Source organism: Terrapene carolina, unplaced genomic scaffold (genome assembly GCF_002925995.2).
Source record: "Terrapene carolina triunguis isolate 2854851 unplaced genomic scaffold, T_m_triunguis-2.0 Scaffold68, whole genome shotgun sequence".
In the NCBI taxonomy this organism is placed as follows: Eukaryota; Metazoa; Chordata; order Testudines; family Emydidae; genus Terrapene; species Terrapene triunguis.
In genome coordinates, this window is record NW_020664419.1 from 63,989,384 (window position 1) to 64,013,547 (window position 24,164).

At 40.2% G+C, this 24,164-nt stretch overlaps 1 protein-coding gene across 1 annotated transcript in view; it reads left to right on the forward strand.

Annotated features, from left to right (window-relative positions):
• The window catches only part of ZDHHC17 (zinc finger DHHC-type containing 17), a 127,260-nt gene that overhangs the window by 18,379 nt on the left and 84,717 nt on the right, over window positions 1–24,164 (forward strand). Inside the window, exons 2-4 of the mRNA XM_026648817.1 lie at window positions 2,106–2,209; window positions 13,367–13,489; window positions 19,838–19,982. Coding sequence (XP_026504602.1) covers window positions 2,106–2,209; window positions 13,367–13,489; window positions 19,838–19,982 — 372 coding nt within the window. The remainder of the gene's footprint in view (window positions 1–2,105; window positions 2,210–13,366; window positions 13,490–19,837; window positions 19,983–24,164) is intronic.

Sequence of the window (24,164 nt, forward strand, 5' to 3'; positions counted from 1 at the left end):
CACACACACACACACACACACACACACACACACACACACACACACACTCTCAAGCTATTATATAGGTAAACATATATTTAGATTTTTAACTTTTTCTTATGTTACATTTACTAACCTTTACTAGATGGTGATGAATTACTCATGAAATTGTCAAGCTGCATTTGGATGGAAATTGGAATTCAATTAAAATGCATAAAAACAGCATTTTAAAATTTTACTAATTAAATAAAACTTCTTTAAATGCGCTGGATAGATAAGAAAAAGTGAGTTTATCAAAACATATTTTGCATTTAAAACTGATTTGTTAAAGCTGAAGTTAGTGTATTAAACTGTTTCTGGTCACGCTGACCTTCAAGATTTTGGCACTATAGTAGCTGTCATCCTCTCACACCTAGTTTTTATTCATAGACTGGAAGAGGAAAACAAGCTTTCCTGCTTTTTCAACTTCCGGGCAGTTTCTCAGCTTTGAACTAGTCATTAAACTGAACTCATTGAATAACCTGAAATGAAGAAAATATTCTTTCTAGACCTGCAGAAGACGCTACTGACTGCTAAAAGCTGATTTAGAACTTCAACTCTGTTTCAGGCTTCCATAAGTCCAATGATTTGACTTTCTTTAAAACTTCAGCAAACATGTACCACTTAAAAAAATAATATTCATGTTGTTTAAATGATTATTTATGATTATAGTGAGTTTAGGCCCATCATCCTGACAGGTTTTATACAATGGGCAAAGTTGGCTTAGTCATTATTTGAAGGAAAGGCTACCATGGAAAACTAAAGTGCTGTGGAAAGTGATATCTAACCCAGTGAAAGTGAGTTAGGGTGTGGGAAAGTGAGTGACGGAGGGAGTGGGGGGGGGGGCAAGGGTGTTCGGTTTTGTGCGATTAGAAAGTTGGCAACCCTAGCTCAGAGCTGGAGCAAGATGATACTGATTTTTGTTTTCAACTTCATTGGTAACCTGCTAGATTGGAACACTGTCTGGCATTACCATAAAATTTTTGGGAATTGCCCTGGCAGTTTTGGAATAATCGATGAAGTTAAGGAGTTCTGTATATTCATCCTCTCTGAATATTCATGAACATATATGGTAAAAGTAGTATGACTTGTACCATATATGTGCAAAGTGCATTTTTTTCCAGAGGCTTGTAACTAAATAATTCACTCAAAAGTATTTCTCTTTACTTTTGAAAATCCCGAAGTAAAATTTCATTTTCGTAACTCCAGTCGTTCCAGTGCTAGAGCTGTTTAAAAAAAACAAAAAACCCCAAAAAACCCTTTCAATAATTTTTTATGTGGAAAAAATAAGTTTTCCATCATGTTGAGATCAAAAGTTTTTGCTCAGACTTTCCAAATCCTTCACCTCCAGAAAGAGACCAAAACTGGAAAATTTCTGCCTGCAGGGTGAATTGACTCATGTTCTGCGATGTTTGATTTCTGAGTCTTGCCTCATGGGAATCCCAGATACACCTCTACCCCGATATAACGCTGTCCTTGGGAGCCAAAAAATCTTACCGCATTATAGGTGAAACCGCATTATATCGAACTTGCTTTGATCCGCCGGAATGCGCAGCCCCCTCCGCCCCCCTCCCCCGGAGCGCTGCTTTACCGCGTTCTATCCAAATTCGTGTTATATCAGGTCGCATTATATCGGGGTAGAGGTGTAGTTGAGTAAAACAGGTGGCTGTGACCTCAGGTGGGACTCATTTCCACCAAGGCAGAGCAGCAAACTTTGCTGCAGGTATTCTGATCCTGTGGTGGGACACATGGGTACATTTTCATGGAAGTGGGATCAGGAACTTATTTGTTTTGTGTTTTCACTCCAGTTCTCCTGATATTTATCTCTTAAAAGATATGCTCTGGTTCAAGGCAAGGTTATTGGGCTTGATGCAGAAATTTCTGGGTGAAATTCTATTGACTGTGTTGCTAAGGAGACCAAGTGATAATATTAATAGAAAAGATTTTATTCTGTGTTCAACTGGGTATAGTATTTTTGTATTCATATGGAAGTATTTCAAAATAAATGCTGTTCAGTTACAAATATTTTAAGAATTCTAGCAGTAAATCTAAATCTTATGCCCTAATAGCAGCTTTCCATTTTGTAGGAAATCAAGCCCCAAAGCCATTATAACCATGGATACAGTGATTCTCTTGGACGGAAAAGCCACATTGATGATTACGGCACATGGGACATTGTCAAAGCTACACAGTAAGTGTATTTTTTTGCAGTTTTAAATTTGTCAATATCTCCATTAGTGGAATGACAGTAAAATGAAAATCTCTTTGTTTTAGTTGCGTAAACTTTGAATGAATAATTTATTTTTTGTATCCTCAGAAACCGCAATCCTGGGCTGATGGATTATATTACACGATTCGAAAATTGAATTAAAAAAATGCTTTTGAGGGAATGTATGCCCACTGTTTGAAAATATACAGAAGTATTTATGCAGAGTGTTGAGATTTAGATTATTGCTCGGGTGGATGATGAAGAGATTAAATGCTTTTTGAAATTAGTTTTTCTTTTTGTTTATGGTGTTCCTTATGTTTTAAAATACAAATAAATTACTAGATGGGGTGGATCATACACAGTTACAAAATTCTTATGTGATTTTAGGTGTTTAGACCATTGGAGCACAGAATGCATAAGTAGGATTCCCCTGATCACCTTTAAATCTACAATTTCAACATAGCCATAAAACTGTAAATTGGTTGCCAAGTAGTATAGTAGCAATTAATCATTGTGACTGTACTAATGAATCACGGGGGTAAGTATTTTTATATGAGGTGCTAAATTACATAAAACTCTCAGATTATCTCTCATATGAAGCAATTTCTTATTTTATATTAATACACAACGCAGCAAGTGGAGAGGGAGGCTGGTTGTTTCTCCTGCAGTTTGGGTGCTTATATGACTTTCATAATCATAATATCCAAGTGCATGCAGTACAATATAGAGTTGTGTTTGTGAGTGATATGAGAGAAAATATGACAGTACACTGAGCCTTTGGAGCAGCGATTCTTATTTTTGTTTGGCTTGCTGAACTGCTGTGGTTATTTTTGTTTATCTCTATGTGACAACAATGCAACATCTTTTCTGCAACCCAGTGAAGATAATCTCACTTGTACTTAAGTTGACAGGGTAATTTAATTGAAACGTTATTCTTTTACACTTGCGTGTGCCTGAGACCTTGTCTACACTATAGGTTGCTTCGATATAATTTAGGTTGCTCACACCCCTGAGCGACATAAGTTGTACCGACCTAAACGCCAGTTAGACAGCACTATGTCAGTGGGAGAGCTTCTCTGGCCAACATAGCTACTGCCTCTCGCGGAGGCAGGAGTTATTAAGCTGACAGGAGAGAGAGTTCTCCCGTCAGCTTCGAGCATCTCTACCACATGCTCTATAGCAGCACACCTGTGCTGCTGTAGGGTGGATGTAGCCTGTGTAATTTCTTTAGTGAACTGTAGCCAGCCAATATTTAATTCTATGTGAACGCTGACTTTTTGGAGGTAGATGCAGAGGTTGAGTTTGCCTATTTTTCTTAATGTAAAGAGGGAAAGTTTTTTTATATTTTCTGGGGGAAACTTCTTTTTAATAAACTTTGGCTACTATTGGTTATTGTGCAGGAATAAGATATGGTTGTGTCAGTAGGGCAGGGGGCTTCCCCCAGTGCCCGCTTACATGGGAGGTCAGTGAGAGGAGATCAGACCCCACCAGAGGTACACAGTCCCTCAGATGCACAGGGGCAGAGAGAAAGGGGCTCAGACCCTTTATATTGGCAGGACTCCCCTGATCCCTGTGCACACCGGCAGACAGGGAGAGGAGCTCAGATCCCTCCCAGAGGGACAGGGGCATCCAATCCCAGTGCATGTACTGGCAGGGAAGGAAAGGGGCTCAGCCCCCCCCCCCCCCCCCCCCCCCCCCCCCCCCGAAAGGATCCCCATCTCCCACATGGCTGGCTGAGAGAGGGACTCAGATAACCAGTGAGGCAAGGGCCCCCAGATCCTTGCACACATTGGAGGGAAATTATGGGACTGAGAGGCGCCTCTGCTACAAATCCCTCCCCCCGCCCTGTTCCTTACCTCCATATCACCCCTGTTCTAGTAAACACAGGAAATTTGCAATGTGGGGGCTTTGGACAGCGCTCCGGTGGATCAGTGCGTCAGCTCCCAGCTGTGGCGCTCCGCTTCCCGCTGCCGGTGAGTACGGGGAGGTTGGGGAAAGGACGCCCCCCGTACTTACCTGTGGCTGGGAGCTGGCGGAGTGGAGCGGGCTGGGGCCGGGCTGCTCCGCTTCTGCCGCCGGCAGTGAGTGCGGGACCTCCCCCCCCCCACCCCCAGCAACACAGCTGGGGCCTGGGCAAGGAAAGTGGAGCGGGCTGGGGCCGCGGTACTCCGCTTCCCATCGCAGGTGAGTACAGGGGGCGTCCTTTCCCCAACCTCCCCGAACTCACCGGCAGCGGCAGAAGCAGAGCAGCCCGGCCCCAGCCCGCTTCTTAAAGGCGCCTCAGATGGCACGCTCTGAGATTCCCTTGAACAAAAAAGGCAATGGTTGTGTCCATCCATGAGTAGAATGACTTTCCTGCAGGAAGGCAAGAACTTGAAGCCTGATCGTTATTGTCCTGGTAAAATATGTGGCAACATTGCATGTAAAGTTGTAATATTCGTCTGTATGGCATTGCTAGACGTGTTCCAAGTCTGGGGGAGCAGCCACAAACCAGTTCCCCAGAGACAAAACGCTAGCCAGTGCCTCAGTCAGGTGTCAGCAAAATCAAATGAACTGTCAGCTATTCTTTGGCAGGAAAGACGATGTGGTTAATATCTTGACAAAGAAACAGCTGGGGGTTCCCATCCACACAGACTTTCCGTCTCCTGTACCTCAGTTGGAGATGATTCTCAAAGAAGAGACCGCTATAAAGAGCAGAGAGGAGACTCCCCAATTGGTTCCTCCTGTCTCTCTACCCATGGCATCCACAACACCTGAAGAATAAAGGAAATAGCTTTGGACTGGGGGAGGGATCCTGATTGAAAGATTCAGCCAGTAAGACTGCTAAAAAGTGCAGAGAGAGATATTTGTTTTGAATTCACACTAGCTTGTTATGTTAGGCATTAGTTTAAATTTACTTTTATTTTCTTGTAACCAATTCTGACTTTTATGCTTCATTACTTGTAATAACTACAAAAGATATATTTTAAGTGAATAAACTTGTATTATTGTTTTATTTAGACCAGTGTGTTTGGATTGAAGTATTTGGGAAGCTCCATTTGGGGTAACAAAATTTATGCATATAATTTTTAATGAATAAAATGATGGACTTATTATGAGCTTGTATTGTCCAGGAGAGAGCTGAGCAATACAAGACACACTTCTGGGAGGAAGTCTGAGACCGGGGATTTGCTGGTGTTGTTCTGCAGTGTAAATCAAGGGTGGGTGGCTGTAGCACTCTTGGGGTATAACTGGGAGTAATTGACATGCTGGAGGCTGTGTGTGAGCCGGCCAGGAGTGGTTGCTCTAACAGCAAAGCAGTGTAAAAGGCATCCCAGGTTGGAGAACTGAGAGGACACAGTTGTTATCGGTCCAGATTTTACCCTGGGTAATGTCACAAAGGGTGAGGCTATAAAAGGGGGCATGGTGCTGTGGCTACTGTAGTTCTTCCAACCACTGCAGCTGGTGGATCGGGAACCACTCGGGGCCAGTGGCCAAGATCCTTATCTTGAACAGTGCCTTGTGATGCTTTTATCATATAGATTAGATTATAGTGTAAATAGTTAGTTATTTAGAGTTTTAGTATTGCGTTTTTGTTTCTTAAAAAGTTTTCTAGTTAGTTGTTAAGTGGAGCTTCAGTTCTGCTGTGGGATCAGATGCTGGGTCTGAAAGTCAAGAGTCCTGGCTTCAAGAAGGGCGAACTTTCTTTGGTTCTAAGCTCCAAGAACCCTGTGGTATCTAAAAAGGATCTCAAATCTTTGTGCCTGAAATTGAAAAGCAGAGAGACTCCATTGGTGACGGCCTCTGTAAGCAGAGCCATTTTGTAGGAGCAACCTCCCTCAAATCCAGGAACTCGAGTTCAGGGGAAAGACTCAGTGTGTAAGAATGATCCAAAAGATACTTGGGGAAATTGGTGGATCCAGTGTCTTTTAATCCCAGATCATTGGATCCTAAATTGAGAAAGAAGGATCCTGAACATCTAGTGCAGCAGGCAGTTAATACTGTGGTCCCACAGATCAGACTCAATTCAAGGCTGCTCAACAATCTCCCATAACAGTGGTAGATCAAATCCACTGTACAAATCCTTAGCCCTGTCTTATCTTGGATCTAGAGGGGACTGATAAAGACATAAGAGATAGAGGAGCTTCTTCGGATCCACGTACTACTACTTCTGCTCCAGAGAAGCCCAGGATAGAGGAGCTATTGTCTCTCACCACCCTTCCTGCCACCTAATGCTCCCCTGCGTTCTTCCAGTAAAATGCTACTACTTCTAATCTCTCCTTTTCCATTGTGCTTGGATCAGAAATTGGATCTGCAGTCAGACTTGGAATCAGAGATTAACCCACTCAATTGCCACATTGTCCATTTCTTAGGGGACGATATATTGCTGAACAAACGTGGAAAAGATGCATGCCGTAGCAGATAATGTGAGATTGAATAGGAATGGATGGTTGGCTGGATTGGCACCCCCCATGAGTTGGATGGCCCTATTGGCCCTCTCCCAGGCGTTACCAAGAATGACAGCATACCCATTACAGAAGGAATTTTTCTCTTTTGAGAGCTTTGGGAAGATTTCATTAATTGGATCCAAAGGTCATGGATCTGTCTGCAATTCCCAATTATTGCATCAGACATGCTCTCAGAAGAGGATGAACCTGGGGTGCTCGAAGAACATCAAGAAACAGATTCTGAACTGGAGGACCAGAAGTCTCTGGATAAAAATGTGGGAATTGTGTCTTTGTTAGAGGATGCAGTATTTCATGAAATAGTTGACTACTCTGAAAATTCCCTTGGTAATAGTAGAGGAGATGTCTCTCGCTGCATCTTTGATGTCCTTGGTTCGCCATAGAAAAACAGAATTACACTTCCTGTTTTAGAGGGGCTGCACTGAAAACCCTTATGGCTGGCCTGCCATTTACTGTATTCCATAAAGATAAGGTTGTCCTATGTCCCCGTCCCAGGTTCCTACCTAAAATATTGAGTAAGTTTCCCATGAATCAGTCAACTAATCTGCCGGTATTGCTCCCTCCCTCTCCCCTCCCATAGGACTGCATAGAAATGCCTGTGAAAATAGGTTAGATATTTTAAATGCAAAAAGGGCTTTATTTTGTTGTTTGAATGGGACTAAACAATTCAGAAAGTCTCCATCTTTTCATATTTTATGCTGATTATAAAAAAGGTCAAAAATCTCTTTTCAAACATTATCAAAATGGTTATGTAAACAAGAGGCTTATATATTGACATCTATTCCTATCCCAGAAGGATTTTGGTCCCATTCTACTAGGGTCAAGGCGACCTCAATGCATTACACTTACCACTCTCCCGATTTCTGTAACATGGAGCTCCAGACATACATTTATATAACGCTGCTATTTGAACTTAGGGTTTGTCTACACATGAAGCTTAGTGCATGGAAAATCAGGGTGTAAATATACAGCACACTAACTGACCATATGGACCCTGCTACCATATGCTAAAAGTTCTGTAATGTACTGTAGAACAACAAAACATCAAAACACACTAAGGAAGTTTCATGTGCAGTAGCAGGGTCCACCTGGCCAGTTAGTAGATGGCAATCTAGGGTGTTGTAGATTTACACCCTAGTTTCCTGCGTGCTTAGTTTCCATATAGAGAAGCCCTGAGTGTTCAAATTGGATGCTCAGTTTGGCAGAGCAGTACTTCAATCTTTCTTTAATTAAGACTCCATGTTCCACCTTCTCCAAAGAGGTGTACTGCTTGTCAAACTATCCCATGAGTGGGAGATGTGCAGAGGACGTTCGGACAAGAAACAAAGGTTACTCACACTCAGAACATTAATGAACAGTGAGGGGAGAGGGCAAGAGTGGTTGCAGGAACACTGCAACAGGATCTTCTATCAAAAGATTCCAATGTGAGAGCTGTACCATCAACACATCCATGAGTGGGAATATGAAGAGTACACCTTGAACTCCAGTTATAGGTGAATAACCTTCATTTCTTGCTGTTTTAATTATATACCCTGACCTTCTTGGGAAGGTGGTTGTAGCAATGGCTGGTAGCAGGATAATCACTGCTCAGTAAAAATAAAGATCTCTCAAGAAGCCACCAAGGCTTCATAACCATAGTTTCTTCTTCCTGTGCCTGTGGCTCCCATTTAGTGTGTCAGTTCGCCTGGCACAGAGGTTTGGAAATTCAAATAGCAGTGTCCAGTAGGTGTTGTGTATGCACTTTTCATGCTGATATGCCCAGGCGTAAAGGGGGCAGTGCAACCTGTTCACCCTTGGTTCCTTCTAACTGCCTTTCAACAGTAAGTGGGAAGACTTTGTGTCCTTTTTTTAGTTAGTTAATTACTGTTGCAAGTTATTAATCTTTTAATTTAGTTATTAGTTACCTTGTCATTAGCTACTATTTTTTTTTTTTTTTTTTTAAGACAGCTAGTTTATAGTGGTCAGTGAGGCTAGTCAGTTACCTTGTCAGTTTCAGACTGAGCCCTGTTTGCAGGCTTCAAATCCTGTGCTTGTCAATTTCAGATTTGATGCTGGGGCCCCGCTCATCAGGCTTCAAGTTCTTGCCTTCCTGCAGGAAAGTCATTCTGCTCATGGATGAACACAACCATTGCCTTTTTTGTTCAAGGGAATCTCAGTGTGCGCCATCTGAAGCGCTTTTAAGAAGCGCACACAGAGGTCCAGAGAACATGGACTGAGGCTCTTTTTAATTGAAAAATCTGAGACCCCAGTCAGATGCTGACCCACCACAGTAATAAGGAAAATACTGAACCAGTGTGTGGATCTGTATCTCCCCTCCCCCTTTTGGTTCCCACCTTTCTTTTTTCAGGGATACCTGGGCCACAATAACATCAGACTGTTAGATCTTGCAGGTCATTAAATAAGGTTATGCCCTACAATTCTATACCATACACCTGATACCCTCCCCATCTCTCTTTAGGGATCAATGTCACATAAGTTTCATGCACCAGGAGATATAATCTCTATTGGAGCTGGGTGCCATAGAGCTGGTACCACTTGCCTTTGGAGGAAAAGGATTTTAGTCTGCTTTCTTTATGATACCAAAGAAAAAGGGAGGGTGGCAACCTTTACTAGATCTCAGGCTCCTCAACAGTTATATGTCCAATCCAAAGCTTTGCATGGTGACTCTGGCATCTATCATACCCTCCTTAGATCTTGTGGACTTGTTTAGTACCCTCAACTTGCAAGATGCTTATTTTCATGTGGCGATACACCTGTCATACTGAAAGGTTCTCTGCTTTGCTGTACTGAAGGACCATTATCAGTTCAAGGTTTTCTTGTTTGGTCACTTGACTGCACCTTGAGTTTTTACAAAGTGCCTATAAGTAGTAATCGCTCATTTACATCATCAGGGTATTTGTGGGCCATATCTTGACAATTGATTAATCTGAGGCAAATCAGTCCAGCAGGTCTCCAACTCAATAAGATTGATTCTGTGCCTTTTTTCAGATTTAAGACTAAAAATCAACCTAAAGAAATCTCAGTTGATTCCATCCCAAATCATAAAGTTTATAGGTGCTATCCTATACTCCAAAACACCGAGTATGACCCAAGGACCTTGATGCTGGCAAGGGCACAGGGATATATAGGGGTACGACGACCCCATTGGTTCACCAAAGGGGTAGTGCCACACTGGTGGTCCTTATCGTTGTGAGATGTGTGATCAGAAAATATGTGAGGAGTTGTATGTATATATACTAAAAAAAATGTTCTCTAGGTCTGTAGTTAAAAGCAGGTCACTCAAAGTTAGCATGTCATGAGACAAACTCCTCCAGATGTGGGTGGGAGATGCTTCTCTCCATGGTGGACCATTGTGTATTGTATGTCATACAATAGCAGTCTGTTAGCATTTTAAGTAAAATGCTAATGAAGAGATGTGGGAGACTTCAGAAAGGAATCACTTGGAAGAGGAAAACAGTTTGTAGGTGGCATTATTTTGAGGTCAACACCAAAGGTCTGTTCTGGTATATTTGGGGGAGCAGAAAGACACCCTGACATCCTTCATTTAGGAAGTTAAACTGACAGTGGGTTTGCTTCATGAAAAAGGGATCTCAGCCAGGCTTGGCTGAAAACGCTGGAAAGAACTTTGTGTGAGATAAACTTCTTTAGATAGATGGGTAACTTATTAGTTAAGTTTAGAATGTGTTATGATTTTGTTTGATATGTAACCATTTGTTCCCATCTCTTACATTGGTTTTTATTCTAATCTCTATTCTTTCTTAAATGAATTTCTTTTTGTAATTGAATTCAATTGTTGTGTGTAATACAGGAGTGGTGTTCTACGGTAAAACTGGTAAGCTATGTTCCTTTGGGACCAGAGGATCTGGAATTTCTGTGGGTATCCTGTGATCAGGGGCTGGATTCCACAGGAGGATACTTAGAAGGGTCTCAGGAGCATCTGTTGTCAACCTGAAAGGCAAAGAAAGGGCTTGTGTAGCCCAAAGAGGAATGCTTGAGTATCTGACAGGCTGGTTGCCTTATGGAGCTAACACTCAGCTAGCACAGGCAAGACTCCCTCGCACTGGAGGCAGGTAGTAACAAAAGACTTAACACAACACTGGGTGCCCTGAGAAGTGTCACATTGAGGGCTTGCCTATGGAGAGATTTCAGAATCTTTCCCATCTGATCTTGTTGCTTCAGTCACACCATCAGACATGGATAAGAGTTTGTTTGAGGCTACTAGGTTAGAAAACCTTTGACTAGGAAAACATACACAGCTAAATAAAAACATTTTCCCCTAAGGATATAGTCAAAATAATCTGATCCCCTTTGAGCATCTAGTCCAGGATTAATGGTATATCTTCTATTGCTTAAAGTCAGGACTTTTGCTTAACTTCATCAAAGTTCACCTAGTTGAGATCTCAGCCTTTCATCCTCTTATTCAAGATTCTTTGTGTTTTCTTATACAGCTGTCAAAATATTTCTTTAGATCCCTATTGTACTATCTTAGAATGAGATCATTCAGAAAATCTCTTAAACTCTTTACAGCACTGGTTTTCAAACTTTTTTCTGGTGACCTGGTTGAAGAAAATTGTTGATGCCCATGACGCAACGGAGCTGCGGATGAGGGGTTTGGGGTGTGGGAGGGGCTCAGGGCTGGGGCAGAGGGTTGGGGTGCAGGGGTGAGGGCTGCGGCATGGGGCCAGAAATGAGAGGTTCAGGGTGTGGGAGGGGGCTCAGGGCTGGGGAAGGGGGTTGGGGTGTGGGAGGGGGTCAGGGCTCTGGGGTGGGACTGGGAATGAGGGGTTTGGAGTGCAAGAGGGGGCTCTGGGTTTGAGGGGGCTCAGGGCTGGGGCACGGAGTTGGGGTGTGGGAGGGGGTCAGGGCTCTGGGGTGGGGCTGGGAATGAGGGGTTTGTGGTGCAGGAGGGGGCTCCAGGTTGGGGGGGGCTCATGGCTGGGATAGGGGTGCACGGTTGGGGCATGGGCTTAACTCTGGCGGCTCCCAGTCAGCGGTGCAGCCGGGGTGCAAAGGCAGGCTTTCCGCCTGTCCTAGCACCACAGAATGCGCGGCACCCCGGAAGCAGCCAGCAGCAGGTCCGGCTCCTAGGCGGAGGCGCTCAAGCAGCTCCGCACAGCTCTCCCCCGCAGGCACCTCCCCCCCGTCTCCCCAGCTTCCATTGGCCTTGAACCGGCCAATGGGAGTGTGGAGCCGGTGCTCAGGGTGGAGGCAATGCACGGAGCCCACCCCGCCTAGGAGCCGGACTTGCTTCTGGCTGCTTCCGGGGTGCAGCATGGTGTGGGAACAGGTAGGGAGCACCACCGACGGGACTTTTAACTGCTCGGTCGGTGGTGCTGATCAGAGCTGCCGCAATGCAGCTTTACATTCTGCAGCCCAGTACTAGTTCGCAACCCACAGTTTGAAAACCACTGCTTTACAGCATCAAAATGTAGATCAAACTCATCTTAGCTATTAACCAAATAGATGTGAACTGTATCAAGATTTCATATGTCATCAATAAGTTACAGCTACCAAGTCGAGTAACTGCTTTTTCTGCCAGGACCCAATCTACCTCGGCAGAGTTCCTGTCATTGAAATTTGTAGAGCAGTGACATGGTCCTCAGTATGCATGTTTACCAACCATTACTCTCTAGTAACAGCATCTGGAGTGGATGCTGAGCTTGGAAGACCAGTTCTGCTGTCCATGTTCAGATGTGCTCCTATCGCTCACTGCTTAACTCACCAAACTGCTAGTTAATCACCATAAGAGGGAGCCACGTGCACAGGAACTTGAAGAAAAAGAAACAGTTACTTACCTTATAGTATGTGGTGTTCTTTGAGATGTTTTGTGCATGTGGATCCCACGACCCCATACTTGCATCTCAGAAACTCCTCTTGAAACTCTGAGTGGTGAAGGAACTGAGAGAACGGGTCACATTAATAGAGTATAGGTATTGTCATAATTTTCCCTGTAATTTTGCCCATGAAAAGGAGAATGGAGACAGGGTAGTAGCTAGCTGGGTTATGAGTGGCTAGTAGTACTTTTTTGAATTCTGCCCAAGCAGCTACATGCTTCTTAACATTAGTAAGTTTTCTTCCTGAAAGGAAGTGTTGATGTTGGTCAACTTTGGTCCCAGGTAGTGTTGACTGTCCATGAAGAACAGTTGGTTTTGCATGTGGTTGCACAGGGGGTCACTGTTTTCAGTGCTTCTGATTGTGAGTCTTCCATAAATTGAGATTATATTGTCTGGATTTTTCCAGGGAACTGGGAAGAGAGCACTTCTTGGTGGAAAACAGTAGTCTCAGGTTGACCTAGATTGGTTAATTAGTTCACAAATGAAATTCTATGGCAGAGGAGCAAAATCTTGGTTTCTTTCACAGATGGAATATAGTCTTTCAAGAACTCCTTATGCAGTTGACTGATTGTCTTGTCCTATTTGTGCACGAGTTTCCTGTCTTCATGCTTCTCCTATTAGCAGCAGGTGGAAAAAAGAAAACTTTGTCATGGTAATCCCTCTGCATAAGAAGTTTGCTGTTTCTTACTCACTTTTTGGTTCTTATCTCCAGCAGGTGAGAACAATCTTTGTAATTGCTACAGTCTTTTGCATAGGTTCTTATATTGTGCTCATCTCTGTGGTATCTAAGTACCTGATTGTTTCCTACATGTTTTTTTTTTGCATACGATAATAAGTTGGAATTTTTTTTCTTCTTCAAGGTATGGAATATATGAACGATGTAGAGAGTTGGTGGAAGCAGGTTATGACGTACGGCAGCCAGACAAAGAAAACGTTACACTTCTCCACTGGGCTGCAATCAACAACAGAATAGATCTGGTGAAGTATGTATTAATATATAGCTAAACATCAGTGATGTCTTTAAGCAATTTTTATGTTTGTCTATAATGCTAAATAGACTTCATAGTTCCTTTTTAAGGCCACTCATTCTCAATTTTAAGGGTAAAAAATAGGGCTATCAATTAATCGCAGTTAACTCGTGCGATTAACTCAAAAAAATGAATCGTGATTAATCATACTGTTAAACAATAGAATTTCAATTAAAATTTATTCAATATTTTTGAATGTTTTTCTACAGTTTCAAATATGTTGACTTCAATTACAACACAGAATACAAAGTGTACAGTGCTCACTTTATATTATTTTTATTATAAATATTTGCACTGTAAAAATGGTGAACAAAAGGAATATTATTTTTCAGTTCACCTCATACAAGTACTGTAGTGCAGTCTCTTTGTTGTGAAAGTGCAACTTAAAAATGTAGATTTTTTTACATAACTGTACTCAAAAACAAAATAATGTAAAACTTTAGCGCTTACAAGTCCACTCAGTCCTACTTCTTGTTCAGCCAACCACTAAGACAAACAAGTTTGTTTACATTTACAGGAGATGATGCTACCTCCTCCTTATTTACAATGTCATCTGAAAGTGAGAACAGACGTTCACATGGCACTTTTGTAGCCAGCATTGCAAAGTATTTACGTGCCAGATATGCTAAACATTTGTATGCCCCTTCATGCTTCGGCCACCATTCCAGAGGACGTGCTTCCATGCTGATGATGCTCATTTAAAAAAAAAAATGCGTTAATTAAATTTGTGACTGAACTTCTTTGGGGGGCGGAGAGAATTGTATGCCTCCTGCTCTGTTTTATCCACATTCTGCCATATATTTCATGTTATAGCAGTCTCGGATGATCACCCAGCAGATGTTGTTCATTTTAAGAACACTTTCACTGCAGATTGGAAAAAATGCAAACACGGTACCAATGTGAGATTTCTAAAGATAGCTACATCACTTGACCCAAGGTTTAAGAATCGGAAGTGCCTTCCAAAATCTGAGAGGGATGAGGTGTGGAGCATGCTCCGAAGCGGAAACTACAGAACCTGAACCACCAAAAAAGAAAATCAATCTTCTGCTGGTGGCATCTGAGTCATGATGATGAAAATGAACATGCATTGGTCCGCACTGTTTTGGATCATTATAGAGCAGAGCCCATCATCATCATGGACGCATGTCCTTTGGAATTGCGGTTGAAGCCTGAAGGGACATATGAATCTTTAGCACATCTGGCACATAAATATCTTGCGATGCTGGTGCCATGCTAACACCTGTTCTCACTTTCAGGTGACATTGTAAACAAGAAGCAGGCAGTATTATCTCCTGCAAATGTAAACAAACTTGTTTGTCTGAACGATTGGCTGAACATGAAGTAGGACTGAGTGGACTTGTAGGCTCTAAAGTTTTACATTGTTTTATTTTTGAATGCAGTTTTTTGTACATAACTCTACATTTGTAAATTCAACTTTCATGATAAAGAGATTGCAGTACAGTACTTGTAATGGGGGAATTGAAAAATACTATTTCTTTTGTTTTTTTACAGTGCAAATATTTGTAATCAAAAATTAATCTAAAATATTCTGTGTTGTAACTGAAATCAATATATTTGAAAATGTAGAAAACATCCAAAAATATTTAAATAAATGGTATTCTATTACTGTTTAACAGCACGATTAATCTCGATTAATTTTTTAATCGCTTGACAGCCCTAGTAAAAAAATAAAAGCCAGAAACCCCAATCTAGATATTTTGCAGAATCTCTGTGATGCCATAATACCCAAGAATAAGACCTGTTAAATGCCCAGTAGCCAACGCTTTTCAGAGCAGCTGTTCAGCTGCAGTATTTGCAATGCAAGTATGCTACTGCAAAATTCTCACTTTGGCACTTCTAGTTTTTGCTGGATGATCTAGCAGAACAGGTTTCATGCAACCAGTGACCTTGAAATATCTTGTTCTTTTTGTGACTTATCAATTTTCCCTCCCTGAGGAAAGGGAATCTTATGGAAAAAGGCAGTGAATTTTCTAGACAACTAAGGTTATAAGTGCCTTTGATCCAATACAAAAAAGAACTCTAGTATTCCCTTATTTCAGTTTTTTTTGTCTTATACAATACAAGAACTGATGACCAAAGAAAAAATCCTTTAGGTTTTTAGAGCAACAGACACACAAGTAACTAATGTTATAACCCCTTTCAGATAATAGAAATTAAATCTTGATTTAAACCCTTGGAGTCTTAGAGTGGTGGGGTTTGTTATAAACCCAGAAGAATGAAGAAAAGTAAAATCCTAAGTATAAGATCTACAAGGATATGTTTTAAACCACATTACTTCTCAAAACTTTTACATTCTAAACTCTGAAGGAATAATCATTAGTGTTTGTTACTCTGCAAAGTCATAGGTGTGTGAGTGGTACATGATTCCTTTTACATTACATTAAAAAAATGAGCTAAATGAATACACTAGATAGGTAATCAGTATAACATGGGGGTTGGCAAGATCCCAAGAGCACTTGACATGAAGTTGCTGACTCAGTGTGTAGGTTTCAAAGTAGTTCTACTCTGTTAATGTGCATGTGCAACCACACACACAACCAAATATGAAAAGACAAAAATGAAGCATAAAGAGGTTCTCCAGGTAGTCTCTTGGTCCCATCTGTTGTTATAGGTTCTTTGGCCACCAGATCCTTCACCAAGCAACGGTTGTCATCATGATTTGCTTTTTAAGGGCTCTTTTTTCCTGTTGCAGTTCATTTTGCCTTCTGTTATGCAGAACCACTGAAGGAGAAATACAGACATGGAAGTACATTAGTCATTGGTTTGAAAGACAGAAAAACAAGTGTTATTGCAGCTCCCATGGCAAAGGCAACTAATCTCCTATGTCCATCTTCTTTTAGATAAAAGGCAGGCAGGCATTCTACCTCTCCCCATCATTTTGAGGGAGCGTCTATGTACAGAATTGATAAAATGTAAGGCACCTGGATTCTTCTAGCAATCAGGACTCTCTTGTGAGAGAGATTTTTTGTCTTTTTCCTGCTCTTCTTCCCTTTCTTTATACCCCTTCTTATTTTCCTTCTCCTTCTGGCTTGTCTGACAACTACAGTGGCTGGAATGTCAAAGAAGTCTTAAACAACTTAAACTACCAAAATATATGTATTTTTTTTTTGGTCTGGTATCTATATTACTTTATTTAAAAGGTACAGTAGCATCTGAAAGCCATTGTTAAAAAGTAATCTTACTTGTATTCTCTTATTCATTCAGTAAATCCAAGGGGTTGATCAGGATTGAGTTCTTGGATGACATGTGCTCGTATTACAAATACTGCCCTCTCAATTGGCACTGTTCTTAATAGAGTCCAACGGCTGAATGAGTACTGAAACAGAACTATTCTGCCGTCCAAAAGTAGTGGTCATTCCCTTGTCAGGGATTTGCTGAAAGTATAGGAGTGATGTAGGTGAGAATTGAAGTTAATGAGGAAGTTCTGCACAGTACCATGCCTCCATGATGGCTAGTTCTGACTAGTGTAGTTATTAACTGACTTTCGTAAGCACTAAATTCACCTGCTAAGTTATATATAAAAAACCTCCCTCCTGACTATGCACTTGCTCCCCTCTTTCTTTATTAAATTTAAAAGCAAATGTAAACCCTGTAGTTATGTCACTCCTAACTGGCTGCATGCAGGCCTGCCTCACTGTGAAAGAGGCAAACAGTTAGTGATATATAACTTCTCTTTGTTGGCATCTAGAATTTAAAAAAGAGACCCAATATTTCTCCATGTTTCTTCTATTGTAGATGTTCTTGTAACTAGGTGTTTTGAGCCCTATCATATGATTTCTTCATACATGATTTACTAGCAAAATAACTTTTGAAAATTGAGAGGGTAATGAACCAAAATGACAGAGCTGAGCATCCACCAGGTTGGGAGGTTTGTTTTGGAGTCCAGATCTGAATTTTACAGATGGTTTCTTGCTTTATACTGGGCTGAACTAAAAACTTGGATCTGAACACCTCCAAATTTTAAGATGCCTGAAATCTGGATCGGAGACCAAATTTTGCATGTAAGATTCAGCTTTAACTGTTACAGAGGTGTCCATTGACCTGCACTGAAGAAACTGTATTGTTAAAATTTCTGACAAGACTTGTTTTTAAAAATATGTTTGCCTTTTTTGTTAGTTAGCTATGACTTACATTGTCATCTTCATTTTACCAATTTAATCTCTCAGGGAAAGCATACTTCAGTAGGGAAAAGAATTAGCTCACAAAAACTGCACATATGTTATAAATATGAATTGCTACAGATTAAATGTGGATAATTCAATTTGTCCTACAGATGGTTGGTCTGCTTAAAAATGTTTTTCAGAAAAATTAATTTCTATCCAGTCATTTTTAAAGTATCTAATGTTTTTTGTCCCTGTCTAATAACTGTAATTGAGAAGCATGTAAAATCTTTACACTTGGTTAAAAGCATAACAGAAACATTCATTCTTGGAACAATGATTTCAGTAGGGACATTCCAGTGATAGCACATGCTACAAATTGAATTGTCTAAAACTGTGTTTTACCTTCGCTAAAATTCTGCAAGTATTCCTGTCTGTTTTCCATAGTCAAACACAAAGATCTCTTTACTCCATCAAACTTACTTTAATTATAACTTAGTTTAAAAAAAAAATTGTAAAGAACCTTCCCTCTATTTACAATAATGTAAATCTTTTTACATTAACACATATAGTGATAACTAAATTAGCAATCTTGCTGTTAATAAAAGTAATGTTAAAATAAGACTAGACCAGCAAAAAGCTGTGTGTGTCAAAAATTCAAGACCGGCAATTTCAAGGAGGAGATCTGTTATAGGAAGGCTGGGAATATTTTTTTTAAACCTGCATCTTATGTCTCTTTTTAATTATATATTTGTCACTTATCTTTCATGTTTATGATTGTAATCAAAACAATCTAGATTAAAATGTATGTTTTTCATTCTGTTTTTAGATTCTACATATCAAAGGGTGCTATTGTTGATCAGCTGGGAGGAGATTTAAATTCCACCCCACTTCACTGGGCAACGAGGTGGGGGAAAATTCTTGGATTTTCTTTACTCCCAGTTTAATTAGACAGTAATTTGTTGTTTATTATTTGAATGAAATTCCATGATATGCTTCTATTATGAGTATGTGTTGTGCCTCCATGCACGAATGAACTTGAAAAACTGGGTTGGTGGTAGTAACTGAGTACATTTATAGGTTTCATCTCTAAGGACATGGACATTCAGTTCATCTATTGACCAGTTTGCTAGTTTCAGATGTAGAAGAGACTGATCATTATGATAAGAGAGGATATATATTGTATAAAAATTGGAGTCAGTGGTCGCTTTGCAGCTCTCTTTACCGTTGCTTTGGGAATCTTGCTCTTGATTATCTGGTGGGGTTTAGTAATAAAAGGGGTGGATAAACTCCTGTGTACGGTACTGGACAGACAACTATCTTCTAATAGTTACTCCTTCAGATACAGTTGAGTAGAAATGAATGGGAAAGGAAGTATATATGTACTAATATTCATAATTATGTACTGCAAAGAGGACGCCTGGAATATTGGGCTTTGGAACATTTAAAATATTAAATTATGTTGATACTTCACAGTGAAAAATCCACTCATTAGGCTAATTTGTTACGCTTAGTTTTAAATATTAAAACGAATGTATTCCTTTGGGGTTAAACATCATATTTGACTATATATGTATTGTAAGATGAACTCTTAAACAGATTATTACTGCTCTAAATTCAGTCAGGTTCAGAGAATATTTGACTGTCACTTTGAACACCAGTTGACCAAAGCCATATTCTGATTGACTGGAAGGGCCTATTTTGTGGTGTCGCAGCTGTGCATAACTGACAACTGTGCATATTTGGCACCTTATCACAAAAATGGTGAGAATCCTGATGGCTATTATGCTAAAAAGATTTTATGGATGCTTTTAATGCAGTGCAGGGAAAGTGTCGGCCCCAAAGCAGCACTTGTTTTCCCCGTAATAGAAGGATACATTGCATTCCCTCCCTGCAAAAATAAAATAAAAAAAATCAACTAATCTGTTTATAGACTTTTTTTAAAAACAAAATTTAAAATTAATTAGTCTCATACTTAGTTGTTCACATGTTTGCAGAATCAGATGCATAGTGATCATCATTTTCAAAGGAAAAGTTGTCCTAATCTTCAGTTCAGAGTGATATAATGATATAATTGTTTAATTAAAAAATGTCTGAATTTAACATTTTTCCTATCCAAATATGTTACCAAATTTTATATATATAATTAACCAGGTGTGTTTGTGTTCTCTGTTATGTTTAGACAGGGTCACTTATCCATGGTTGTACAACTGATGAAGTATGGTGCAGATCCGTCACTAATTGATGGGGAAGGATGCAGCTGTATTCACTTGGCTGCCCAGTTCGGGCATACGTCTATTGTTGCTTACCTGATAGCAAAGGGACAGGTAAATTCAAATAAAATAACACATTTTAATAAATAGACTCCTAAAGAGAATATTTCAGTAGTAAGAAAATAGCTAAAAACTATGCTTACAATTTGGGTAATGTAATGTTCTGTCATTTTGGAAACGGTTATGTCTTCTTACTGTGTTGTACTTTTAGACTACTGCCTTTTAATTGAAGCATATACCATCTGTTAACAGTTGTGTGAGCACTTTGGCTTTTGTTCATGTGTGTCTAATGCCAGTATAATATGTGTAAATACTAGTGAATGTATATATTATTTTCCTTACTTTCATTGAATATTGTTTTAATTAAGTATATTTTAATTATTCACAAATCTCCAAAACATTGAAACCTCATGTAAACAGCAAACAAGGCAGAAGAGCATGATGATATCATGAGACTGAACGTTTTTGTTTTAGCTCCCAGTACACCTTTGTGCATACAACCCAACAAAACAATTAATAAAACAATCTTCCCATCCTTGCTGTGGGATGTATCAATACATCTATAAAAAATAATCTGCTTCTCAGATTAACTCATCTTGTATCCCTCCATCCGTTATTTTGTGTGTCTGGAAGGTATCATTAAACCAAAGTCACCATTAGTATTTTCAAAATAAATTATAGGTAAGGCTACCATTTTTTTTCATGGAAGTCATGGAATCCGTGACTTCCAGTGACCTCTGTGAATTCAGACATGGCGGGAGGACCCTGGAGCTCCAAGCTGGGGGAGCCTGGAGCTCACAGCCCCCACAGGCGGTGGGGGCCCCCAGAGCTCGGAGCAGTCTCCACAGCTGCCAAACCTCTGCTGGCGGTGTGGGGACCCCGGAGCTGGGCTCCGCATTTTATCAGGGATATTTTTAGTAAAAGTCACAGACAGGTCACGGACTTCCATGAATGTTTCTTTATTGCCCGTGACCTGTTCGTAACTTTCACTAAAAATATCCATGAAAAAATCTTAGCCTTAATTATAGGCTAAGTTGTACACATGACTCAGCACTGTTTTGTTCTTGCTAGAGGAGAGTTCAGGTATGGTCTCCATAACTCTTAAAAAAAAAAAAAAAAAAATCCTCTTATTTTTTTACTAGGTACTTCCAATTGTGTATTTTTGTTATGCTGCTCAAATCAATCTGATGAAAAATAACATTACTACAAAGAATGGGTTATAGTATGTAATGCTGGGATGTTATTAAAATTATTTCAACTTATATTTTACATAAATGCGTAAGTGGTAACAGACTTCATAATTTTTTGTAACTGATTTTTATGGTAAGCAGTCTTTTAAGCAGTACAACAAAGTCTAGTGAATCTAGCAGATCTATCGCCATGGAATTGGTGTCTTTGTGCAAATAATCCTATAGCTATTAAGTATCAGCATATTGTGTAATTAAAAACAATATATTCCAGGTAAATGCTATGTAGCAGGCAATAATTATCCAGGCATAACTGAGCTCCATCAACCTTTTTTTCCACTTTATTCTTGTGTTCTGGCTGCTTTGACCTTGTAAACATATACAGTATACTCCCATTTATCCAAAACTCTATTATCCAAACTTCTGTGTTTTCTGAATCCCTTTCTTGTCCACCATGTATCGCATGCTGGGACACACAGAAGGGATTCAGATAATGTGAAGGTTTGTATGATAGAACAGAGACCCCCCTGAACAAGACTGTGAAGAAGAGGCAGAGCTCCTGGCCATGAAGGAGGCCACCCTGCTGCTGAATGGCTCTTGCTGCAGCACAGGGAACCCTCTGCATCCTGCTATCATGAGAGTGACTGAGTAGGTCCATAACATCAGAGCTGCAGAGGGCTCCCTGCGCTGCTGCAGTGCCAATGACACCCAATCCCTAAAGGCACAAGGTGTAGGGAAGGCTGCAATCCTGGCAGGGCAGAGCAGAGTCCTAGCCACAGTGTCTGTGCTATCCCCACACTTTGCCCCTCCAGAGACTGGGTGTCATCAGCCCTTCAGAAGTTCAGGGAGCCCTCTGCAGCACTGCTGTCAGGGGAGTGAGTGAGTGGAGCAGGGCAGAGCAGAGACCCCTGGCCAGGACCGCAAGGAGGAGGAGGAGACTCCGGCTGCTGGGGAGGCTATCCCATAGCTGAATGGCTTCTGCCCTCTTGATTATTCACTCTAGTTTACCCAGATAAAATCCGTGTCCCCCAGGCTATTTGGATAATTGGGAGTTATTATATTTGGTTCCTTTATAAAGTAGCTGAGATGAAACAGCAGATGGTGCTGTAGCATAGATTACCATCTTCAATCGCATATTGCTTTCTGCTTAGATTCTGCTGTATAGTGACAACACTAGCAGAAAATGGTCTTGGTATATTCTTTTTAACTTTTAAAATATTTTTTCAAAGTTATTGCTTTCAGTAATCAATTTTTTAGGGCTGTCAAGTGATTAAAAAAATGAATCGCGATTAATCACGCTGTTAAACAACAATAGAATACCATTTATTTTAAATATTTTTGAATGTTTACTACATTTTCAAATATATTAATTTCAATTACAACACAGAATACAAAATGTACAGTGCTCACTTTATCTTTATTTTGATTACAAGTATTTGTACTGTAAAAAAACAAAAAAAATGTATTTTTCAGTTCACCTCATACAGGTACTGTAGTGCAATCTCTTTATCATGAAAGCTGAATTTACAAATGTAGAATTATATAAAAAAAAACCTGCATTCAGAAACAAAACAATGTAAAACTTTAGAGTCTACAAGTCCACTCAGTCCTACAGCTTGGTCAGTCAATCACTCAAACAAACAAGGTTGGTTACAATTTGCAGGCGATAATGTTTCCTGTTTCTTGTTTACAATGTCACCTGAAAGTGAGAACAGGCATTCGCATGGCACTGTTGTAGCTGGCGTTGCAAGATATTTACGTGCTAGATGCACTAAAGATTCGTATGTCCCTTCATGCTTCAACCACCATTCCAGAGGACATACTTCCATGTTGATAACAGGTTCTGCTTGATAACGATCCAAAGCAGTGCGAACTGACGCATATTCATTTTCATCATCTGAGTCAGATGCCACCAGCAGAAGGTTGATTTTCTCTTTTGGTTGTTTGGTTCTGTAGTTTCCACATCAGAGTGTTGCTCTTTTAAGACTTCTTAAAGCATGCTCCACACCTCGTCCCTCTCAGATTTTGGACGGCACTTCAGATTCTTAAACCTTGGGTCGAGTGCTGTAGCTATTTTTAGAAATCTCACATTGGTACCTTCTTTGCATTTTGTCAAATCTGCTGTGAAAGTGTTCTTAAAACGAACATGTGCTGGGTCATCATCCGAGACTGCTATAACATGAAATATATGGCAGAATGCGGGTAAAACAGAGCAGGAGACATACAATTCTTCCGCCCCCCCCCCCCCCCCCCCCCGAAGTACAGTCACAAATTTAATTGACACAGTATTTTTTTAACAAGCATCATCAGCATGGAAGCATGTCCTCTGGAATGGTGGCCAAAGCATGAAGGAGCATGTTTAGCATATCTGGCATGTAAATACCTTGCAACGCCGTCTACAAATGTGCCATGCAAACGCCTGTTCTCACTTGACATTGTAAATCATCATCATCAGCAGTATCTCCCATCAATGTAAACAATCTTGTTCGTCTTAGCGATTGGCACAATAAGAAGTAGTACTGAGTGGACTTGTAGGCTACACTGTTTTGTTTTTGAGTGCAGTTATGTAACCAAAAAAAATCTGCATGTGTAAGTTACACTTTCACAATAAAGAGATTGCACTTCAGTACTTGTATGAGGTGAATTGAAAAATACTATTTCTTTTGTTTATCATTTTTACAGTGCATATATTTGTAATTAAAAATCATAATACAAAGTGAGCACTGTGCACTTTGTATTCTGTGTTGTAATTTAAATCAATATTGAAAATGTAGAAAAACATCCAAAAATATATTTAATAAATGTCAATTGGTATTCTATTGTTATAAGTGAGATTAATCACAATTAATTTTTTTGAGTTAATCGTGTGAGTTAACTGCGATTAATTGACAGCCCTACAATTTTTATTAAACCGTTTCTGTGTAGTCAAACAGATTAAAAAGTTTGTAAAAAGCAACAGAGGGTCCTGTGGCACCTTTAAGACTAACAGAAGTATTGGGAGCATAAGCTTTCGTGGGTAAGAACCTCACTTCTTCAGATGCAAGACAAA